The following is a 23689-nucleotide window of genomic DNA, read 5'->3' on the forward strand; positions in this document are numbered from 1 at the left end:
TTAGTGGCTTAATAACCCCCGTTATATCTTGTTGCTATGATGAGTTTAGGAAACTCATTCTTCACAGACAGTGCAAAGGTCAGCTCAGCTCCTGGAGAAAAGAATAACCATGAATTCCAATTGAGTGGATTCTGACTTAAGAAGCCTTAGTGAGTCTTCTGATATATTGATTAGATTAAAAATAGCACACACTTTATAAATTGATCTGTCATTGAAGAAGTGATGAGCTGACTCTCACCAGGGCAGTAGATAGCTCCCCACTAGCCAGTTCCTTTAGGGAGGGAACCAGTATTCCAGGTGTCTGAGATCAACGCATAATCCCAATCCCCAGTGTGGTCATTACACAACTAAGCTCTTGTAACACTGGCTGCAAATTGCCTAAAGAGGTCCATGGGGAGAGAGTTAGCAAATGCTCCACTTTTCTATCAATTTCAAGGAGTCTGATTTGCTCCCTGTAGAAGGGGATTTTACAGCTTAGGTTAAACTCTATTCCAATGCATGCCAAGAAAAGGTCTCCTCAGTTTGGGGATGGAGTCTATAATTGTGCCATACTGAATATTCCTTTATGATTTTGCTCTGATGAAACATGATCAACTCATTTTTTGTCAGATATTATTCAGAAGACAAGTCATTTATATGTGTTAGTTTCAAATGTTTTACTTTCCTTGGTCTGAAAAGACCGCATTAAAATGGAAATTCTCTGTTTTAAGTAAATATATGTCTTCCTGTGGCTTTAACTATGGCATTCCACAATTTGTAGATGTTGCCATTAATTTTCCACTGATCAAACTCAAGCATTAACATCTCCAAGTCAGTTGTTGAGAGGACAAGTCTGCATAGCTCTCTACTGTCATGTGCAGTCCCAGTCTCTGAGTTGTACCATTGCAAATTGTATCACCTCCCATTTGCCCTCAAGGATTATTTAAGGGAGACAAAGAACTTTTGAATAGGGAACCCCACATTTAATGTTCATCTGGATTAATGTACGTGACATCATCTTGCCTGTTGCAATGGTACCTCCTGGCCCAGTTAGAAACAAGCCAAGAAGCAGCTGTCACGCTATCCCTTACCAGCCCCTGCAGTGTGGCTCACTGGCTATAGCACCTCCTGCTGGAGCCCAGCATTAGGCCTCACCTACTCACTTCACCATCTTTACTCCCCCATCCCCCTACAGACATCATCCTTGAGTGACAGGCCCTTGGGAAGTGGATCCTGTGCCTTTCACGGCACCAGACGTTGCCAACTCTCAGAGCTGTGGGAGTCCTGGCTTGTCAGGTCAATCAATCTAGGTGCCCATCAATGGTGGATTATATAAAGAATATGTGGTGCATATACAACACGAACTACTACATAGCCATAAAAAGGATTGAAATCATGTCCTTTGCAGCAGCATGGATGTATCTGGAGACCAATATCCTAAGTGAATTAATGTAGTAACAGAAAATCAAATACCACACGTTTTCACTTACAATTAGGAGCTAAACACTGGGTAAACACGGACATGGAAATAGTAGACAACTGGGACTCCAAAAGAGGAGAGGAAGGGAAACAAGTGTTGAAAACCTACCTATCAGGTACTTTGTTCACTATTTGGGTGACGAGTTCAATAGAAGCCCAAACCTCAGTCAGCATCATGCAATACATATCTATGTAACAAACCTGCACATGTACCCCCTCAATCTAAAGAAGGAGAAGAAGACGGGGAAGAAATGAGATTGAATACTAAGGAAAAAGTAACCTCAGAAAGATTTGGGTGCTCAACATGCACATAATTAAATGGGGTACTTCTCCAAGTAAGAGAAAAGCAATTGTTCTTCTTTGCAATAACTTTGAAATGTGTGTTTGGAGACAACAAAATAGCATCAGGACACAAAAATGTATACTAACCTGGAAGATTAATGTTGATAAGATCAAAGACACTATGAAAGTGAATTTACATTTCAGGAATCTTATATCTCTCACCAAGAAATCAAACTTAAGCAACAGTTTCATATGCTAAAAGCGCTATTCAAGTCAGAGGCTCTTGATTTAAAAGAATAACTTTCCAAAGGAAAGGCTAAAAGAAAACAGAGCAGATTGCCTTACTAAACTCCCCTTTCCTCTCAGCCGCTGTAGACCTGTCTTTAGCCGTGACACCTGTAGAGGGAGTCATTCTCTATCAGGGGTCCCCAACCCCTGCACTGGAGACAGGTACCTGTCTGTGGCCTGTTGGGAACTGGGCCGCACAGCAGGAGGTGAGCGGTGGGCGAGTGAGCATTTCCACCTGAGCTCCGCCTCCTGTCAGATCAGCAGCAGCATTAGCTTCTCACAAGAGTGTGAACCCCATTATGAACTGGGCATGCGAGGGATCTAGGTTGCTTGCTCCTTATGAGAATCTAATGCCTGATAATCTGAGGTGGAACAGTTTCATCCCAAAATCATCCCCCATTCCCCATCCATAGAAAATTGTCTTCCATGAAACCTGTCCCTGGGGCCAAAAAGGCTGGGGACCGCTGATCTAAATGCACATTTATATTTTTATCTATGTATATTTCACTTCATGTCTTTATTAGTTTTTGTACGATGCTTACGTAGACTTTGAAATACATTTCCAAATATAATCTCATTTTTTAATATGAATATGATCTGGAAGTTACTAGTGTTATTTATGTGCAAGTGCAACCAAAGCTCACCCAGGAAATGTCCGTGCTATGTCTCTTGCCCCACAGGTCATTAATAGCATCTGGGCTCTATGGCTACAATGCCACCCTGGTGGGAATACTCATGGCTGTCTTTTCGGACAAGGGAGACTATTTCTGGTGGCTGTTACTCCCTGTATGTGCTATGTCCATGACTTGGTAAGTTACAATTGATTTTCAAAATGCCTTTTTGAAAAAAAAACATGGCAGAAGGAGGGAATGGGAGTTGTTATATGGCAGAGTTTCAGTTTTGCAAGATGAAAAATGTCCTCTGAATGTATAGTGGTGATGGTTGTACAACAATGTGATTGTCCTTAATGTCAGTGAGCTGCACACTTAAAAATGGTTAGCCGGGTGCGGTGGTTCTTGTTTGTAGTCCAAACTATTCAGAAGGCTGAGGGGGAAGGATCACTTGAGCCCAGGAGTTAGGGGCTGCAGTGAGCTATGATTGTGTCACTGCACTCCAGTTCCCCGAACCTCCCTGCTTGGGCTAAGTGAGGAGGAGGACGAGGAGGAGAAGGATGGAAAGGATGAGGAGTAGCAGGAGGAGCAGGAGGGCAAGGAGAAGGAGGAAGAGGAGCAGGAGGAGGACAAACAGTTAAAATGGTAAATTTAAAATTGGATTCCAGTAGATTCTGTCTATTGGAAACAGAAACAACCATTTTAAAAGATGTATATTTCCTTACAACCAGTTATTTGGCCTTTTGTCTGATCTGGCTACATATCCACTAATACCTCTCAACCAGAGGTGGCTGCACATTGACACTTCCGTGGGGAAGGGAAACAGTGCTGCAATGAAGATACGAGTGCAGGTGTCTTTTTGGTAGAAACACACTGATGCACGTGGCCCCCACATACACTTGACTCCTCCCTCCCAAGACTCTACTGTCATTGGTCTGCGGTAGCGCCTGGGCTTTGGGAGTTTCTAAAGCTTCCCAGGTGACTCTAAAGTATAGCCAAAGTTGAGACCCACTTCCTCCATCATTGCCTCTCAAACTTGAGCAATATGAGAATCACCTGCAGGGTTTGTTACACCACAGGCATCTGCTCCCCGGCCCCAGGGTTTCTGATGCAGTCTATCTGGGGTGGGGCCCGAGAATTTGCATTTCTAACACATTCCCACATGATGCTGGGAGAACCACTGTGCCTACGTGAATTCCCCCTTACCCACCTGCCCCCCAGGGCTCCCTTAGAAAAAATTTTTTTGCTGAATTCCTTTTTTTTCAAACCCAAATCCTTCAAACTAGTTTTTATGTTGACAATGTCTTAAATCCTTTTTCTGGAAACAAAGATTTCCTTCTTTCTATATTGTAGTTAAATATAAAATACTAATATGCACATAAATAAGCACAGCCTGCTGTGGGCAGTGTCTGCAGAAGGGCTGCCCACCCTTACTGTACCCACAGGTGTGTGGACGAGGACCTACCTGTAGAGCCAAACTCTTCAGGAGGTAATTTGGGACCTGCTCTGAAGAATAGGTTCATGGGAAGGAGGCCTTGCCTGTAATTGCTCACCATGCTCCCTTCCACAATCCAGGAAAATGGGAGTTCTGGTCTTTAAGTGATGGCTCTTTGATTGGGCCAACAAGTGAGAGCCTATGAGGGACCTCGGGACCATGCAGCCCAGCCCCCCAGTTTACGGGCTCGGAGGCTAAGGAGATGCGCCTTGCCTAAGTCATGCAATTTGTCAACAGCTCAAGGACACACACTCTGCCCCACCAACCGTGATATTTTCCTCCAGCTCACACTACCTGCATCCTTGAACGATTGTTTCTCTTTTCCAAAAATAGGTATATTAAAGAAGTAATATCTGCCAAATCAGAATCAGGGTTGCCTCTAGTGGGGAGGGAGGGACATAAGAGCAAGTGGAGGGACAAACGGGACTTTAACTATGTAGACAATATTTTATTTTGTATGTCATAAGTACTTCAAAAGTAGTTTTAAAATCTCAATATATAGCTCACTCTGAGCAACCCCAGAGTAGAATTTTTCAAAAGCCAAATAAGCTGAGAGTTGATTTTTTACTTTATGTAATATTTACTGCCTCCATAATAGGATTTATCCCAAGTTTTCTTTCTGTGGCAAATGTGCCAACACAACACGTAAGGGGCCTGTTGGCAGGTGAAACAAAGCCCCTCCAGAGTATAGCGACTCTGTGTGTCAGCCTGGTTTGTCACATGCACATTCTTCTGCTCTGTTCTTTTTTTAGCCCAATTTTCTCAAGTGCATTGAATTCCATGCTCAGCAAATGGGACCTCCCTGTCTTCACCCTCCCTTTCAACATGGCGTTGTCAATGTACCTTTCAGCCACAGGACATTACAATCCATTCTTTCCAGGCAAACTGGTCATACCTGTAACTACAGCTCCAAATATCTCCTGGTCTGACCTCAGTGCCCTGGAGGTAAGAGACACTGGCTTCTCACATTCCCCCTGGCTCTGCAAGATACGCAATGGCCTCCTGGTCAATTGTCCATGGGTGTCAGAGTCTCCTAGATGCTCAGGACTATGGTGGCCTTCCTGCCTTCATCTTGCCATTTAAAGCATTTGCTCTACTCCAGAGTATTAGGGTCTAAGGGATTTTTTAAAATTACTATTTAGTCAAGCTGATTTTTCTGCCTTTTACCCTAAACATCCACAGTGCTAACCCCAGAGTACAGTTCCACTGGGAGTCACTCTATCGTAAGCTTGGGGGTGGGGGTGATGGGAGCCAGCCCTTAAGGCATGTGGCCTCCAGCCTGGTTTTAAATCTTCCACAGTCTACTCCCTCCAATCAAAAAACTGGATGCTTACTCTTAGAGCTTCTGACAGAACCTCTCTATTCTGCTTTTCCTTATGGCATAGCTCATAGAACATCTACAATAATTTAGGGTTCCCAAGCTTTGGTAGGCATCAGAATCACCTGGGGAGCTTTTAATACCCAAACAGGCTTCATCTCAGACCCTCTAAATCACAATCTCTAAGGGTGGGGCCTGGAACCTGTTTTAACAAACTCCCCAAATTGTGATGCAGGCCAGAGTTTGAGAACCGCTGTATCAAGGGATGAATCCTATGTATCTCTTTAAAGATGGCCATAAAGAGATTCTGTATTTTTTAAAACCTGGTTAACCCAAATCAAATTCCAGCTCTTCCTGTTGGTGTGTAATAAATATGTTTAAGGTTTCTGGATTATCAAGAACAAGAGAACACCTGAAATTAGAAGAAAACCAAAGAAACCTTACCTTTTTAATGTGCTCTCCCACTGTCAGGTTATGAAACGCCCTTTTCTGTCTTCTTTGTTGAGTGATCAAAACACATGAGGAGCTCAAGTCACCTTCTCCTTAGCTTCTTGCCAGAAAATTAAAGGGAGCACCTGGAAATAATTCAGAAGGAAAAAATCAAAGATTCATTAGAACTACCCATGAAAAATAACAGTATAAAATAGCATTAATCGATCTAGAACTGCACTAACACAGGAGCCTCTAGCCCCATGTGGCTATATAAATTTAGATGTAGATTAGTTAAAAATTGAGTTCCTCAACCTCCCTAGCCACATCTCAGGTGCTTGATAGCCACATGTGGCTAGGACCCACTGTATTAGACAGCACAGATACAGACTATTCCATCATCTCGGAAAGTTATCCTGCACAGTGCTGATCTGGGGCAGGGGAAGCCTTGTCCTTCCCACTCTGAATGAACTGCCATCCTCAGCACCAACCCCAACCCTATGGCTACCTGAGAGAGTTCTGCAGTCAAGTCCAAAAACAAACAAACAAACAAAAAAGCGTATGCCAACTTTGCCAAGTTCCCTGTTCTAGAAATAACAAAATGTTTAGACATGAAGACCCAGCATGGGCTGGAAGAATTTAGAGTCCATCTTAGGGTAGAGTCAAACTCACACTATGGTCTGGTGCCCTTAGCCAATGTTAGACTCAGCCTAATATAAGAGGGGAGAAGACACTTCCCCTTGTGCCAAAGCTGGGGCTCCCTCTGGCAGAGTCACTGCCTCCAGAAGGTCTTTGGTACATACACGACCTAGCAATGGTGGAGAGGGCAAGATGGGAGCTGAAGAAAACATCTTTCAGTAAATGGCCTTGCTCAAAAGGGACATGCCATGGCTAATTATGCCTATCCTAGCCCTACCAGAAGTTCAGCTGTAAAGAATGATCACTTGTTAGGTTCAGTTCAACCTTGTTCACTCCTGAGAACTGCAATTCTGTGAACAGAATAACTAAATTCAGGCCTCAGCCAGAAAGTAGAATTGTGACATTTCCATGTATTTTTGTGTTTTGAGAGCTGCTTGACAGTTGTTCATAACTAGAATAAGCTAAAAATATCTTTGTTTAAATGAATACATGTTCCACTTAACGATAGAAAAGTAAATTCACAAACTTGCTAAAAATTACTTCTAAATTGTGGACAAGATAACCTGGCTTTGGGTCTCTGGCTTTAGTGTAAGCATCCAAATTGCATGGTGATAATAATCTCTATTGAACATAGGGATGCACAGATAGATTAAATCACCCTCAACACTGATGGACATTTGAAAGCAAAAGAAGTGTCAGCTGTGGTCCTTGCCATCCCCAGTGGGAGGCAAGGCAGATCCTCATAGCCAGGAGCAGTGAGTGGCACCAAGCTGGGAGCTTAACAGTGACCAAGGCCAAGTGTCAGTGCAAGCAGGAGAGCACAGGGGGAGCTTTGAGAAGGCGTGTGTGGCAAGCACCAGGGAAGGGCTGGTGTATCTCTGGGGATAAAGCTGAAGAATGACTGGGATTTTTCTGTAATCAAAGAGAGAGAATTTTAAATGGTATTAACACTGTTCTTGAAAGAAGTAAGGTATGTCCAATCTAAAATTACATTGTAGGAGTTTGTGGGTGTCCTGTGGGTTTCTGTTCAGTTGTTTTGGTAGCCTCATTTTTCTTAAATTTCTTTTGCAGTTGTTGAAATCTATACCAGTGGGAGTTGGTCAGATCTATGGCTGTGATAATCCATGGACAGGGGGCATTTTCCTGGGAGCCATCCTACTCTCCTCCCCACTCATGTGCCTGCATGCTGCCATAGGATCATTGCTGGGCATAGCAGCGGGTGAGCACAAGAGCCCTTACCAAATATTGAGCACCTCCTCCATCCCATGCATTGCCTCAGGCATCTTCTGTGCTCCAGATCTTTCTTGAGATCTTGGCTTCCTAGGGACCAATGGGAGTTCCCGGGATGCTTCCTGCTAACTTTCAATCCCACCCTCAGTTTCCTTCCAGAACATCCAGCCTTTAGTCCTGAGTTCTGACCCCGCCTGTCTTAACAGGACTCAGTCTTTCAGCCCCATTTGAGGACATCTACTTTGGACTCTGGGGTTTCAACAGCTCTCTGGCCTGCATTGCAATGGGAGGGATGTTCATGGCGCTCACCTGGCAAACCCACCTCCTGGCTCTTGGCTGTGGTGAGTCTCCCACGCCCCTGGGGGAGGGCTGCTCATGACTACAGGATCTCAATCAAGGATAAGCAGTAAAAACAGACTGCATGAAAAATCAGGGCCAGGGTTCTGGCTTGAGCCCACTTGCTGTCTAAGTGTGTGAACAGGACAAGTGACGTCCCCTCTCTGAGAGCATTAAAATCACCTCTGCCTACCTCTGTGATGATTGTGAAGGCAGGAGCCTATTGAGTCATATTAATATCCTAAAATATGGATGTTTGGGAGGATAGAAAAAGAAAAATCCCAGTTATTCTTCAGCTTTATCCCCAGAGATACACCAGCCCTTCCCTGGTGCATGCCACACATGCCTTCTCAAAGCTCCCCCTGTGCTCACGGGCTCTCCAGCTTGCACTGACACTTGGCCTTGGCCACCGATAAGCTCCTAGAATGGTGGCACTCACTGCTCCTGGCTGTGAGGATCTGCCATGCCTCCCACTGGGGATGGCAGGGACCTCAGCTGACACTCCTTTTGCTTTCAACTGACTTGTCTTGCGTTCTTCAAACTAGTTGTTTGACCCAACAAACTAAACGGAAATAACTCCAGCTAAATACAGAGCAAGGTCCCCTGGTAAATCAGGGTTGATTACATTTACCCCTTTGAGTGAGCATCACAGTAACCCAGCCATTCTAAAACTTCAGAATGCATCAGAATCACCTGAAAGACTTGTTAAAACACAAATCGCTGGGCCCCCTCCTCAGTCTGATTCAGCGTCAGAGATAAGGGGAAGAATATTTTTTTTTTTTTTCTAAAAAACAGTCTCATTCTGAGCCAAGATCGCGCCACTGCACTTCAGCCTGGGCAACAGAGCAAGACTTCATCTTAAAAAAAAAAAAAGAGAAAAGAAAAAAAAAGAAAAAGGGTCTCATTCTGTTGCCCAGGCTGGAGTGCGGTGGTGTGAACACAGCTCACTGCAGCCTTAACCTCCTGGGCTCAAGCGATCCTGCAGCCTCAGCCTCCCAAGTAAAGTAGCTAGGACCACAGGCGTGCCACCATGCCTGGTTAATTTTTTATTTTTTATAGAGATGGGGTTTCCCTATGTTACCCAGGCTGATCTTGAATTCCAGGGTTCAAGCAATCCTTCCGCCTCCACCTCCCAAAGTGCTGGGATTACAGGCATAAGCCACCACGCCGGCAGAATTTCCACTTCTAACAAGTTCTCAGGAGGTGCTGATGCTGTTGCTCTCAGGATCACATTTCAAGAACTGCTGTATTAATCCTTTCTGACTCCCAGTGTTCTAGCCAGACTCAGCCTGTCAGAGCGAGAAGGCATCCTGAGACCTCTACTCCATCCTTCTTACTTTACTGTTGGGGTCCTGAGGCCAGAGAGGCTAAGGGATGTGCCGCAGGGAATCTGGACAGCGATGGGTAAATCCACCCCCGGAACCCACACTTACCATCCACCTCCAGAGTTATCCCACCGCACTCCTCTGCTTCCCTTTTATAGCATTCAGGCCCTCACGGCAACCTCTTAGGTGAAAACAGACTGCATGTGATTTGGATCTGAAAAGCTAATAGATCCCAGGTGGATTTTGAGTGGAGGCTCATTCACCCATAGCCTCTGGCATGCCTACTTCAATCAAAGTATAAGCATTTAAGATAATGTTCTAGAGTGGAGAGAATGAGATTTGCTTGGGAACAAAAAGGAGGGATAGTGTAATGTGGACAAATTATGTCTAATCTAGTGGAAATATATGTCTAGAATCAGTTTATCACCAGATTAATCAAGCCAAGGTATCTAAACAGTTATGAAAACAGTGGGCCATGTATCAGGCGGGTTTAGAATAGATTTCTGCACTGGCAGAAAATGGGATGGTACCAACGGTTTCTAAAGACCCATTCCATTTTGATTCGATGCTATAGCAAGGGTAACATAACTCAGGTTGCTGTGATGTAGCCATGTAGATGTCATTTTGTCAAATTCTTTACTATTACTTAGCTATTTCACCTAGCTGTTCTGTTGAAATGTTGAACTCCTTCTCCATATTCGTTCACAAGGATAAAGGAGAGGGTTAGACAGGTGCTGTAGCCACCTGAGTTCAGCTGGGTTGGAATGTTTATCCTACAACCTTTCAGCTTTATTCTGAGATTAGTTAGGGGTTTCCACCTGAGTTCAGCTGGGTTAGAATGTTTATCCTACAACCTTTCAGCTTTATTCTGAGATTGGTTAGGGGTTTCAAACCTTTATTTGGGATGCATACCTTTATTTTTCTGGAGGAAGCAGCCACAAATATGTATTAAACACACATGATACAAAAGACAGTACCAGGAAGAGCAAGGGGTTTAGAAGCTTTAGGTCCCATGCAGTTCCTGCACAGAGTGTTACAACAGAGGGCAGAAGCCAGGCAAGGGAGGGAGCTCAAGAGGACCATGCAATCTTTGTGGGAGAAGAAGAAGTCCATAGTACAGGATTCTCCAGGGGGCCATTTCCACTCAGAATTATCACAAAGTACCTCCTGGAGAAGGGGGCTTTTCCATAAATGCTAGAAAATAAGAGGAGGAATTCTGTTTGGTGGAAAGCGTGGTGCAGGCCAGCATGGGGACAGCCTGAGCATGTCCTTCAAGATCAAGGAGAAGGCATTTTGAGCACAGGAGATGGCGACGAGGTTTTTGTTTTTCTGGGTTTTTTGTTGTTTTTTGGTTTTTTTTTTTTTTGACAGAGTCTTGCTCTGTTGCCAGGCTGGAATGCAGTGGCACAGTGGCATGATCTTGGCTCACTGCAACCTCCAACTCCCTGGTTCAAGCGGTTCTCCTGCCTCAGCCTCCCAAGTAGCTGGGCTTACAGGCACGCACCATCACGCCTAGCTAATTTTTGTATTTTTAGTAGAGACGGGGTTTCACCATGTTGGCCAGGATGGTCTCAATCTTCTGACCTCATGATCTCTCCACCCCGGCCTCCCAAAGTGCTGGGATTACAAGTATGAGCCACCGCACCTGGCGGGTGCTGAGTTTTTTGTTTTATGTTGTTGTTGTTGTTTGAGATGGACTCTTGCTCTGTAGCTCAGGCTGGCATGCAGTGGCACGATCTCAGCTCACTGCAACCTCTGCCTCCCGGGTCCCGGTTCAAGCAATTCTTCTGCCTCAGCCTCCCGAGTAGCTGGGATTACAGGCATGCACCACCATGCCCAGCTAATTTTTTTTTGTATTTTTAGTAGAGATGGGGTTTCACCATGTTGGCCAGGCTGGTCTTGAACTCCTGACCTCGTGATCCACCTGCCTTGGCCTCCCAAAGTGCTGGGATTACAGGCGTGAGCCACAGTGCCCAGCTAGTGATGAGGTTTTGACAGACCATGGAGAAGAATGAAGTCGAAGCTCTTGACATGTTGTTTCCCCAAAGTGGGAATCTTTGATATTTTCTCAATTATAGAAGCAGCACAGATTTATTGTATAAAACAAAACAAAAATGTAATCTGTATAGAAATGTATGAAACAGAAAGTGGAAATACTCCATCTTACTCCCTAGAGAGGGCTTTTTTGCCCCCTTCTTATAAGGATCCTTGTGATTACATTGGGTCCATTCAATAGTCTAGGAAATTCTCTCCATCTCAAGGTCTTTAACTTAATCACAGCTGCTCCTAATTCCCTTTTGCCATGTGAGGTCACATATTCTCAAGTTCTGAGGTTTAAGATGTGGACGTCTTTGGAGACCATTATTCTTCCTACCACACTCACCTTCCTTTGGATAGATTTTTTTTTTTAAACTGGTGTAGCATAATGGTTGAGGCAGTCAACTGAGCTAAAGAGCTCAGACTCTGGTGCCAGACAGCCTGGATTCAATTCCAGCAGGTCTGCTACTTACTAGCGTATTTGCTTATGAATGTAAGCAAATTACTTAACCTTTCTATGCCTCAGTTTCCCCATCTTAGAAAATGGAAGTTGCCATATTTAATTCATACAATTGTTCTGATGATTAAGTTAGTTAATGCATGTCTGAAACTCATAGAACAAATAGTGTCTAGCACTCGGTAAGCACTATTTAAAAGTCTGGAAAAACAGTTTTTCTGGTGGATTTGCATAACTTATTAAGAATCAAGCTTGTTTATTTTCTCCTCTCAATTGCTTAAGTTTATCAACACCTGTATCTTCTCCCCAAATATGACTGTTACCCGAGACTGCCTTTACTTCCTCTGAGAAGGCCCATCCCTGACGACTACTAAAACCATTGATACTGTATAGAATTTTTATTTTGGATTTGTCGTAAGTATAAGTTTTTGTTTTTGGTACTTGCTTATTTAGGCAACTGTAAACTTTATTAACTTGCTTATTCACTCTGACTTCGTTCATATTAACCTTCTGTACTTTTTTTTTTTTTTTTTGAGACAGAGTCTCACTCTGTTCCCCAGGCTGGAGTGCAGTGGCACAATCTCAGCTCACTGCAGCCTCCACCTCCTGGGTTCAAGCAATTCCTATGCCTCAGACTCCCAAGTAGCTGGGATTACAGACATGCACCACCATGCCCAGCTAATTTTTTGTACTTTTTGTAGAGACAGGGTTTTGCCATGTTGGCCAGGCTGGTCTCAAACTCCTGACCTCAAGTGATCCACCTGCCTCTGCCTCCCAAAGTGCTAGGATTACTGGTGGATTACTTTTTCAAAGAGGGTTTGCAAAGAGAGTTTTGTTTTCTTCAAAGAGGTTTTGCAAAGAGACCTTGTATGCTGGAGAATATCTTCATTTTACCTTCATTTAAATTTTAGTTTAGCTAGCTACCAAACTCAAGATTTAACATTTTTTCTCAATATTTTGAAAGTTGTCCTCAAAGACTACTCCATTGTCTTCTTATACCCAAAATTGCTATTAAGATGTCTGAAAAGAAACTAATTCTTGTTAAAATTGATTTTATTTTTCTCTCTGGACTCTCTGAATTTTCTCTTTGCATATGAGATATATATATGGTTTTATTTCACTATTATCTGTCTAGATGTAACTTTTTTTTCTATGCTAGTAGGTACTCAAGTCCTCTCAACATGAGCCTTCATATCTTCCTTTAATTCTGGAACCATCATCAGTTTTTACTTTGTCAAATCTTTTCAATTTTTCCCCTCTCCTTCTGTGATTTCTAGTATTTGAGTACAATACTTTATGCTAAGTTTTTCATAACTCTTGACTTTTTCTTAATATTTTCCATCTATCTTTTCCTGAGGCCCTTCAGTTCAGCTGATTGGCCCGATCATTCTTTGGCTCTGTCCATTGCGCTGATCACATCATCTGTTGAGTTCTCCATTTCTGGTTCATTAATTAAATTTTACTGGCTGGGTACAGTGACTCACACCTGTAAACCCAGCACTTTGGGAGGCCAAGGCGGGTGGATCACAAGGTGAAGAGATTGAGACCATCCTGGCTAACACGGTGAAACCCCATCTCTACTAAAAATACAAAAATTAGCTGGGCGTGGTAGCACGTGCCTGTAGTCCCAGCTACCCAGGAGGCTGAGGCAGGAGAACCACTTGAACTCAGAAGGCAGAGCTGCAGTGAGCTGAGATCATGCCACTGCACTCCAGCCTGGGTGACAGAGTGAGACTCTGTCTCAAAGAAAAAATTATCGACTGTAGGTTGTTCAGTTTTTTGTCCTTCTTTTATGGTATTTGCTCTCCTGAGATGTCCCCTTTCCTTGTCCTGGGAGCTCATGTTTCCCTCGGGGTATCAGCTCTGGGCAGAGATGGAAGCCCAGGTTGGAGCTGCATTTTTCCTGGTGCATCTAAGGAAAAAGGGGTCCCCTGCCGCAGGGTGTAGAACCTCCATTGCTCAAGGCCGTGGAGATGGTGACTGTCTAGACATTTTATATGATAAGTGCCCTTTTGCTGGGAGAAGTTCAGATTGCTTCTAGTTTGAAATCATTACAAAGAGTCCTGAAATGAATATTTTTGGTACAAATGTCCTTGTGTACTTTGTACAAGCATTTCTGTAAGAAAGAAGATTCACCTTCTTTTCAAGAAGCTAAATTGATGGGTTAAAGGGAATGCCAATTTTGATTTCAGTGGATGCCAACTTCATCTCCAAAAGAGCCATGCCAGTTTCCACTGCTGCCAGCAGTGTGTGAGTGCCCACTGGGCCCCCACAGGGTACAATCAGACTTTTAAATCTCTGTGCATGGATTTTTGAGACAGATCTCCAGCCCCCCTTGGAAAGCGAATCTCACATGTAAAATGCCACAGCAAATTTCAGCTTGTCCACATCACCCTGATACTGCCAAACAAAAGACCAACCCTTTCAGCCAAGGTAAATAAGTGACAGACATTTATTACAGAGCTGTTTTTTAATCAGTCCCCAGTGGCTTTATCAGGAAACTCTGACAGAACCTGGCACTGCTGTCTTTCTGGCCTCTAAGCCAGAGCAACTGCATGGCCAGAGAACAGCTCAATGTTGTTGTTTTACCAGTGGAGAGTGTAAACACATTGTGTATCTCTTCCCAATGGTTGGGTTATCACAGTGGGACTCACCTGTGGCAGTCCATTGGAAGGGACACTATCCAGGAAGAGCTGAAATCCAGTTTCCCCTTCAGTACTCAAGGGCCTTTTCTTCCCTCAGCTACCAAGAATGCTGTCAGGGTCATTGCCTACAAACTGATGATGCTGTGCAGAATTGCCCCTCTACTGTAAGGCTTTCCCGGTCCTACTTGGCGAGTCTTAATTGACATACCTACCATTAAATAATCTATCACTCGTACTACGGAGAGAAAAGCAACTTTGAATTGGAGATCACTTCACAGCAACATAACAGTATGAGACGTAAACGTGCCAAAAGTGAGCCTTAGAAGTGTAATGGATATTTTAAAAAGAGAGAAAGCAACAAGGCCTCATGTGCTCAGCGGTGGTGTTGTGGTAGAGGGGGCACTCAAGAGATCAGGGACAGAGGGCCCCAGTGCTTGGCAGAGGGCCAATGAATAGTTGTTAAATTAATTGATTAAATTTCAACAATGAATGAAATTGGTGTAACCAAGGAGAGAAACCCTTCTAAGCCAAGCCATGAGCACCCTTCTGCTCAGAGCAGTAGCTCAGTCCCATGGTGAAAGAGATGCATTTACAGCTGTGTTTATGGAAATACAAGCTCTCATTCGAGATTCTTCACCTCCCAGTAAGGCAGATCTTCAAGGTGCCTTTTTACAGATGATGAAACTAGATTCCAAGACAGTGATTTGTTATACAACAAATAAAATGGCAGAGCTGGGATTTGAAACCAGTACTGTTTCCAAAGAACAGCCTTTCCCACTAGTGTGAGACAATTCATACATGGAAGAATTTGATATACTATTGAATAAGAAACACCAGGATAAAAAGACAAAATATTGGCAAAAGGACAGAAGTCTATGGTAAAGTAAATGAGGATCACAGAGCCTCTCCCACCATGTCTGCCACATCCCCACACACCAAGATAGCTGATGTACCAGACATGAAGACGAGATGGTGAGTGTGTCTCACGGTGAGCCCCGGTGGCCCAAGTGGCTGTGTGGCCATTATATGAAGGTCATTCTTCAGGCTGTCCCCATGAAACCTGAGGGCTTCCCTGAGCCTCTGTGAGCCTTCTCTTCAACCAAAACTGAGGAATAGATAATTAGCTGGTTGAGATCTTTGCTTTTGTTGTTTTACATTGAAAGTCACCCATATACTCGAATTACTGATTCTACAATTTTTTGGCCACTCAAAGCAAATAAAAACATAAGACGTTGGCTGGGCGCGGTGGCTCATGCCTGTAATCCCAGCACTTTGGGAGGCCGAGACGGGCAGATGACAAGGTCAGGAGATTGAGACCATCCTGGTTAACATGGTGAAACCCCGTCTCTACTAACAATACAAAAAAAAAAATTAGCTGGGCGTAGTGGTGGGCACCTGTAGTCCCAGCTACTCGGGAGGCTGAGGCAGGAGAATGGCGTGAACCCAGGAGGCGGAGCTTGCAGTGAGCAGAGATCACGCCAGTGCCCTCCAGCCTGGGCGACTGAGTGAGACTCCATCTCCAAAAAAAATAAAAAATAAAAAAAAAGACGTTTATTCATTGATTTTAATGGTATTGGAGAAGATGTTATCAAGGGGAGGAATCTCAAGTTTGTGTTCAGTTCCTGCTGTTCTCTGAGTTCTTTCCTTCTTATTTTGTAAACATGGTTTTGTTTTGGTTTTTAGTACACAGGCTGCCAAAGCAAGCACTATGATTTTTTGTAGCTGTGAATTCAATTCATTAATATGAGAATCCTAGATGCTATCTCAAGAAACATTCATAGGTTTCATTTTAATTCAGCTATGCTTGGATAAAACATCAGAGAAATTTATTTGTCATGGAAGGCCTTTCCCTTAAGTATTAGCAATAACAATAAAATAGTAACCATAAAAAAACTACCTTTATTGAGCACTTACTGTGTGCTAAACACATGCATTATTTCCTTTCATCCTCACACCAACACCATGAAAAAGATATTCCTCTTACTTCCATTGTACAGGTGAGGAAATGGAGGCTTAAAACAGAGCCCATGGAGCTCCTAAGTGATGGAGCCAGGATTTGAACCCAGGACTGCTGACTTTAGGCTCATGCTTGTAATCAGGGCACTGTGCATTCCAGGTGATTTATATTGGAAGGCAGCCTTTCCTGTGATTAAAAGTGCATCCACGAAGCATTGTTCTTTCCCTCCTTTTTTTTTCTGTAGCCCTGTTCACGGCCTATCTTGGAGTCGGCATGGCAAACTTTATGGCTGAGGTGAGTTTGCTTTAGTCTCACTTTTCATTAGCGTAATTGACCAGCTTACAACTATATGGGAAATGCTCCTGAAGTCCACTGGGCTGGCATCCAGTGGCAGGATCCATGACCATGAGAAGCACTGCTCTCCCTTCTCCTGGAGCTCCCTGGCCTTTCTTTCAGCATCACAGCAAACTTTAGTCCAAACCACAATCACCCAGTTGTTACAAATATCAGATTGCTTGGTTTAAAAAAAAATGAAACGTAGGTTGTATAACATATTATCAAGTTCAGAGTCTAACTCTAAGTGATAAGAAGTAGACTTTAGGATATCTTTTACTTAAACAGAAAGCCAGATATTCCATTGCAGGTGATGCAGGGCCGGTTTCTGATAGCTTAGTCCATGTTGATGTGGTCATGGCTGCTAAGGAGTCAAGGCAGTATCTAGCCCTTTTGGCAGCAGCATGGAGATTTTATCTGGGAGGGTCCTTAAGGAGACACAGTGTCTTTCTGGTGGAAAGTCAAAGTCCCATTACACACATGCATGATGGAGAGTACATCAGAGCACATGGGGCCCTTCACATGTCAACAAAGAAGGTTCACAGGCATCAGTCCCTGGACCCAAATGGGCAAGCTGCACACCAGAGCCAGCTAGGAAGACGGAAAAATATGGAGCCTTAGGCCCTGTCCTTTGGTATTTCTGATAGAGTAGGTCTTGTATGATGCTTGGACATCTGTGTTTTTTTTAACTCCCCCAGATGATTCTGATGTGCAGTCAGATTAGGGTACCCCTACACTCCATCACACCCCAGGGAGGTCCATGCATCGGGTCAGAGCTAACCAATGGTGTATGCTCAGAATTGTGTGAGTTTCCATGAGCAGCACAAAGAGGACCTACCCTCAAGGAACTTAGAGTCTATTTGGGAGACAGAATGGAAAGAAACAAAGCAAGTCAAGTCTAAGATCTAGACCAGGCAGAAGTCAAGGTCAGAGAGGTCACTGTGGGCTGGACTAATCAGAGAAGGCCTTGTGGACATGAAGACTGGTCAGGGGCCATTTGCAGTTTGCAAGTGTCATCTCTGTCGAATGTTCTCTTGGCACATCTGGTGCAGGAAGTCTGAATATATGAGAGGGAGAGAAAGACATACAAGATAGAGACATAAGTGGCTGCCCTAAAGAATGGATGTCAACATTCCAACAACTCAATGCCCTGAGACTGTAAACTGAGTCTCCACGAGCATGCACAGAATCCAGAGCAATGCCCCCAGTGGTTCATCCCCCTGGACTGAATGCAAGTAGAGGGGGATGCTTTGTGTAGCTCAGCTGTCAGATGGGATCTGAAAGGAGCGTGTGGCTTTCTCTTCTTCCCCAGGTTGGATTGCCAGCTTGTACCTGGCCCTTCTGTTTGGCCACGCTATTGTTCCTCATCATGACCACAAAAAATTCCAACATCTACAAGATGCCCCTCAGTAAAGTTACTTATCCTGAAGAAAACCGCATCTTCTACCTGCAAGCCAAGAAAAGAATGGTGGAAAGCCCTTTGTGAGAACAAGCCCCATTTGCAGCCATGGTCACGAGTCATTTCTGCCTGACTGCTCCAGCTAACTTCCAGGGTCTCAGCAAACTGCTGTTTTTCACGAGTATCAACTTTCATACTGACGCGTCTGTAATCTGTTCTTATGCTCATTTTGTATTTTCCTTTCAACTCCAGGAATATCCTTGAGCATATGAGAGTCACATCCAGGTGATGTGCTCTGGTATGGAATTTGAAACCCCAATGGGGCCTTGGCACTAAGACTGGAATGTATATAAAGTCAAAGTGCTCCAACAGAAGGAGGAAGTGAAAACAAACTATTAGTATTTATTGATATTCTTGGTGTTTATCTGGCTCGATGATGTTAACAGTATTAAAAATTAAACCCCATAAACCAACTAAGCCTTATGGAATTCACAGTCACAAAATCGAAGTTAATCCAGAATTCTGTGATAAGCAGCTTGGCTTTTTTAAAATCAATGCAAGTTACACATTATAGCCGGAATCTATATCACAGAGGTACAAGCTGACAGCAGAGCTCAGTCCCCACTTCCTGCAAACAATGGCCTGCACCCTATCCCTTGTGTGTGTGACATTCTCTCATGGGACAATGTTGGGGTTTTTCAGACTGACAGGACTGCAAGAGGGAGAAAGGAATTTTGTCAATCAAAATTATTCTGTATTGCAACTTTTCTCAGAGATTGCAAAGGATTTTTTAGGTAGAGATTATTTTTCCTTATGAAAAATGATCTGTTTTAAATGAGATAAAATAGGAGAAGTTCCTGGCTTAACCTGTTCTTACATATTAAAGAAAAGTTACATACTGTATTTATGAAATACTCAGCTTAGGTATTTTTACTTTAACCCCTAAATTGATTTTGTAAATGCCACAAATGCATAGAATTGTTACCAACCTCCAAAGGGCTCTTTAAAATCATATTTTTTATTCATTTGAGGATGTCTTATAAAGACTGAAGGCAAAAGTCAGATTGCTTACGGGTGTATTTTTATAAGTTGTTGAATTTCTTAATTTAAAAAAGCTCATTATTTTTTGAACACTCACAATATTCTCTCTCAGAAATCAATGGCATTTGAACCACCAAAAGAAATAAAGGGCTGAGTGTGGTGGCTCACGCCTGTAATCCCAGCATTTTGAGGAGCCCAGGCGGGCAGATTGCTTGAACCCAGGAGTTCAAGACCAGCCTGGGCAGCATGGTGAAACCCTGTATCTACAAAAAATACAAAAATTAGCCAGGCATGATGGTGGGTGCCTGTAGTTCCAGCTACTTGGGAGGCTGAGGTGGGAAAATGACTTGAGCCCAGGAGGAGGAGGCTGCAGTGAGCTAAGATTGCACCACTGCACTCCAACCTGGGCGACAAGAGTGAAACCGTGTCTCTCAAAAAAAAAAACAAAAAAAAACAAAAACAAAACAAAACAAAACAGGTAAGGATTCCCCTGTTTTCCTCTCTTTAATTTTAAAGTTATCAGTTCCGTAAAGTCTCTGTAACCAAACATACTGAAGACAGCAACAGAAGTCACGTTCAGAGACTGGCTCACACCTGTAATCCCAGCACTTTGGGAGATGGAGGTAAAGGATCTCTTGAGCCCAGGAGTTCAAGACCAGCTTGGGCAACATAGCAAGACTCTATCTCTTAAAAAATAAAAATAGTAACATTAGCCAGGTGTGGCAGCACACATCTGCAGCAGCTACTCAGGAGGCTGAGGTGGAAAGATCGCTTGTGCACAGAAGTTCGAGGATGCAGTGAGCTATGATCATGTCACTGCACTCTAGCCTGTGTGACCGAGCAAGACCCTATCTCAAAAAAAATAATAATAATTAATTAATTAATATAAAAAGGAAGTCATGTTCATTTACCTTCCACTTCAGTGTGTATCGTGTAGTATTTTGGAGGTTGGAAAGTGAAACGTCAGAATCCTGAAGATTTTTTCCACTTCTAGTTTGCAGTGCTCAGTGCACAATATACATTTTGCTGAATGAATAAACAGAAATAGGGAAGTAAACCTACAAATATTTTAGGGAGAAGCTCACTTCTTCCTTCTCTCAGGAAACCAAGCAAGCAAACATATCATTCCAATTTTAAAACCCAGTGACCAAAGCCTTTGAAACGATGAATTTGCAACTGTCATAGGTTTATGGATACTGCTGTGGAGAAGCTCAATTTTCAGTGTTTGAACTGAACCCTTTCTTGTTAGGGAACGTGTGAAAGAAGAATTGTGGGGAAAAAAAGCAAGCATAACCAAAGATCATCAGCAGTGAAGAATCTAGGCTGTGGCTGAGAGAACCAGAGGCCTCTAAAATGGACCCGAGTCGATCTTCAGAACGGGGATCTACCGTGCAGGAGCTTCTTGTGCTCACACAAATCTGTAAATGGGAACATTGTACATTGTCGAATTTAAATGATATTAATTTTCTCAAGCTATTTTTGTTACTATTTTCCTAAAATTGAATATTTGCAGGGAGCACTTATACTTTTTCCTAATGTCTGTATAACAAATTTCTATGCAAGTACATGAATAAATTATGCTCACAGCTCAGTTTTGTATAATGTGCCATTTATAGCCATCATGTATATGAACAATCACAGGCATAAGTAGGTATTGCTTATGTTGCATGTGCTAGGATCCTTATTCCTGTCTTACACTTGGTAATAGCACCAGATGTATAGTTGAGTAAACCCTTTTCAATTTCAGATTGGCAGGTCCATCCCCTTGGGTATCCTCTCAACTATCCATTGTTCTTTCAACTCCTGGATGAGAATGAATAACTGAGGACAGTTGTTCAGGACATGCTCCTAACACTTTGAGATCAATATCCCGAGAGCCACTTCTATGCATTCCCAGACAGGCCCTGGGCACCACCATCAGGGCTGACCCTGGGCCACAGCATGCCTCAGGGGTCAGCTCTCTAGGACAAGCCACTTGTCAGAATGTTATCCCCTGAGGCTGAAGCCACAGCCATGCTTGTCTCTTCCACAGAAGCACTTCTCTTCCACACCCCTTCACCACAGTTGGCAGATTTGAAAGAAAATATGGTAAGATGAGAAATTTACTTCAACAAGTTTGAATGATAAGTTTCAAAGCAGCCCTAAAAGGAAACTAAAGAAGCCATAGTGGGGTCTCCCTATTGAAGTGCCCTCTGTCATAACAAAACTTCTCCTACCTATGGTTTCAAGGTAAATTCAAATAAATTCTCCAGAGGGATCTGGGCATTCTATGTCTTCTTTTATCTGGGGGGAGAAACGACAGGTTGTGAGGCTCTTATGCTAAGGACACTCTATACCTTTAGGAGCTAAAGGGGCCAACTTGCCTGTTACCCATGATACATGATTAGCATGGAATATGTCAAGATCAAAGCTAAGTTTTACAAGAAAGCAGGAATTTCTAAGGAGGCGTCTTATTAACAATTTTGCAAGAATATTTTTGTGGTTAGTAAACATAAGATAAGATTTCATGCACAGGACTGTTTTCAACCTTTCTCCTTATGTAACTAGTTCCTTCCAAAAGGCTTCACTCTTTAGTTTCATCTTCTTCTTTAATCTGCATTGACAACTCCCAGACCATTAGGAGGGCTTATAGCTTCAAGGCTGTAGAGTGCCACTGGCTAAAGCAATCAGCAATGCAGATCCTGAAGGAATTTAAGGCTTAATAGATAAATACAGTAAATAATAGACTTTTAAAGAATGAAATATAAGTATAGCTGCTTTCACAGCTCTTAATTAAACTATAAAGTAGATGCAGTGAATCAGATCAGACATGAGCAAAGTCACCTAAAAGAGAAAATTGCTCCCAGGACTGACCTAACCTTATTTAATATTAACCTGGTAGGTGTGAACATATCTAAAGCAAGCTTAGGTCCACCTGATGGGGTAGCAAGTCAACCACTGAGGCTCAGGAGGAGGAAAACCTAGGAAGGGGGTCTTCAGTATTGGAACTTGGGGTGGGACAGGTGTCAAGGGTGAGCTCTGTGGCGGAAATGGCACTGGGGAATTATGGTTTAGTAAACTGAACTATATAGACCAAGCAACTAATGCTCCTTGTCCAATCCTGTACTCACAAGCTATTTGGCTTCCTATGTAGGCTTGTCTTACAGGGTAAAAACACATGTGTCCACACTGAGGAAGGGAGGTTTAGGCAGAGATCTAAGGAATAGGCAGGAGGTGGAGGAAGGTGGAGTGTGGAGGGAACAGTACCCTTGGCAAAGGGAAACTTGTGGATAAAGGCCTTGAAACAAGGAGATTGGTGCTTTCAAGGAGTGAGAAGATTGCTGTGGCTGGATTATGGTGAATGAAAGGGCGCTGGAGTGAATTCAGCAAGCCAACTGGGAGGCCATTGCAGTAGTGCAGGAGAGAAGTGATGGTGGCTTGGACTTCAGTGGTGATGGAGAGACGTTCATGGATATGAGAGACAGGAGGCAGAATCACCAGAACTCTGTGATGAGTTGATTTGCAGGGTGAGGGAGGGGGAGGTGTCAAGGATGGCTTCCTGATTTGTAGCTTGGGCTACAAGATGAATGGTGGTGCCACACCATCGATGGAGCACTGAAGGATCACTTCTCCTCTCATGCTGTACACTCTTCCTCACCAATCCCATCCTTCTCATGCTTCAATCCAGAGCTTATCTTCAACTCCCTACAGGGACTGTTCCAAAAGCACTTCCTCAAACTCAACATATCCAGGACAAAACTCATCTTCTTCAACTATTCTTCTCTCCCTCCCATGTTGACTCATGGAGAAAGGTAGCACCTTCCACCCGAATGGGAAAGCCAGAAACAGGATGCCATCCTTGACCTCATTCTCTCACCTCCAGGAAATAGTTAGCCAAGGGCTAAGGGTTCCACCTCCTTGATAGCCCCCATTCATTCATTTATTGAATGACTGTTTACTACATAACAGGAACTGTGACTACAATAGTGAACCAGATGGCCATAGTCTCTTCCCTCACAAAAACTTTATGAGGTGAACTGACAAGTAAAGGAGTAATATAATATAGTGCAGTGATGATAATGAGTAAGAGACAACCAGTTAACAAGTTTGAGGGAAGAGTATGCCAGTGACCTCTTTCTTCTAAAAAACGAAGACAGTAATATATCATTAAGTACCAGGCATCCATAACAGTTAGGATGCCTTTGCCTGCAAGTAACAAAATACCTGACAGAAAGTGGTCAAAACAACAGGAATTTCATTCCTAAAAGTAGGAAGTTCCAGATTTTGTGCTCAATGATGTCACCAAGGGGTGCAATTTCTTTCCATCTTCCTCATCATTCTCAGCATCCTCAGAAGGCTCCACTTTCAACCTAGAGCTTGTAGCCTCATAGTTACAACATGGCTGCCCTGGTTACAAACATCACAACCAC

The 23689-nt window shown here is 43.4% G+C and overlaps 1 protein-coding gene across 5 annotated transcripts in view; it reads left to right on the forward strand.

Moving 5' to 3' along the window:
- The window catches only part of SLC14A1 (solute carrier family 14 member 1 (Kidd blood group)), a 28330-nt gene extending 7459 nt beyond the window's left edge, over window positions 1–20871 (forward strand). For all 5 annotated transcript variants that reach the window (XM_034943604.2, XM_008955635.4, XM_003830204.5 and 2 more), the window contains 6 exons: window positions 2709–2837; window positions 4887–5079; window positions 7592–7739; window positions 7957–8091; window positions 16752–16801; window positions 18153–20871. In XM_034943604.2, coding sequence (XP_034799495.1) covers window positions 2709–2837; window positions 4887–5079; window positions 7592–7739; window positions 7957–8091; window positions 16752–16801; window positions 18153–18326 — 829 coding nt within the window. In that variant the 3' untranslated portion in view covers window positions 18327–20871. The remainder of the gene's footprint in view (window positions 1–2708; window positions 2838–4886; window positions 5080–7591; window positions 7740–7956; window positions 8092–16751; window positions 16802–18152) is intronic.
- Window positions 20872–23689: the final 2818 nt, after the last annotated feature.

The sequence above is a fragment of the Pan paniscus genome, chromosome 17 (genome assembly GCF_029289425.2).
Source record: "Pan paniscus chromosome 17, NHGRI_mPanPan1-v2.0_pri, whole genome shotgun sequence".
Taxonomy (NCBI): Eukaryota; Metazoa; Chordata; class Mammalia; order Primates; family Hominidae; genus Pan; species Pan paniscus.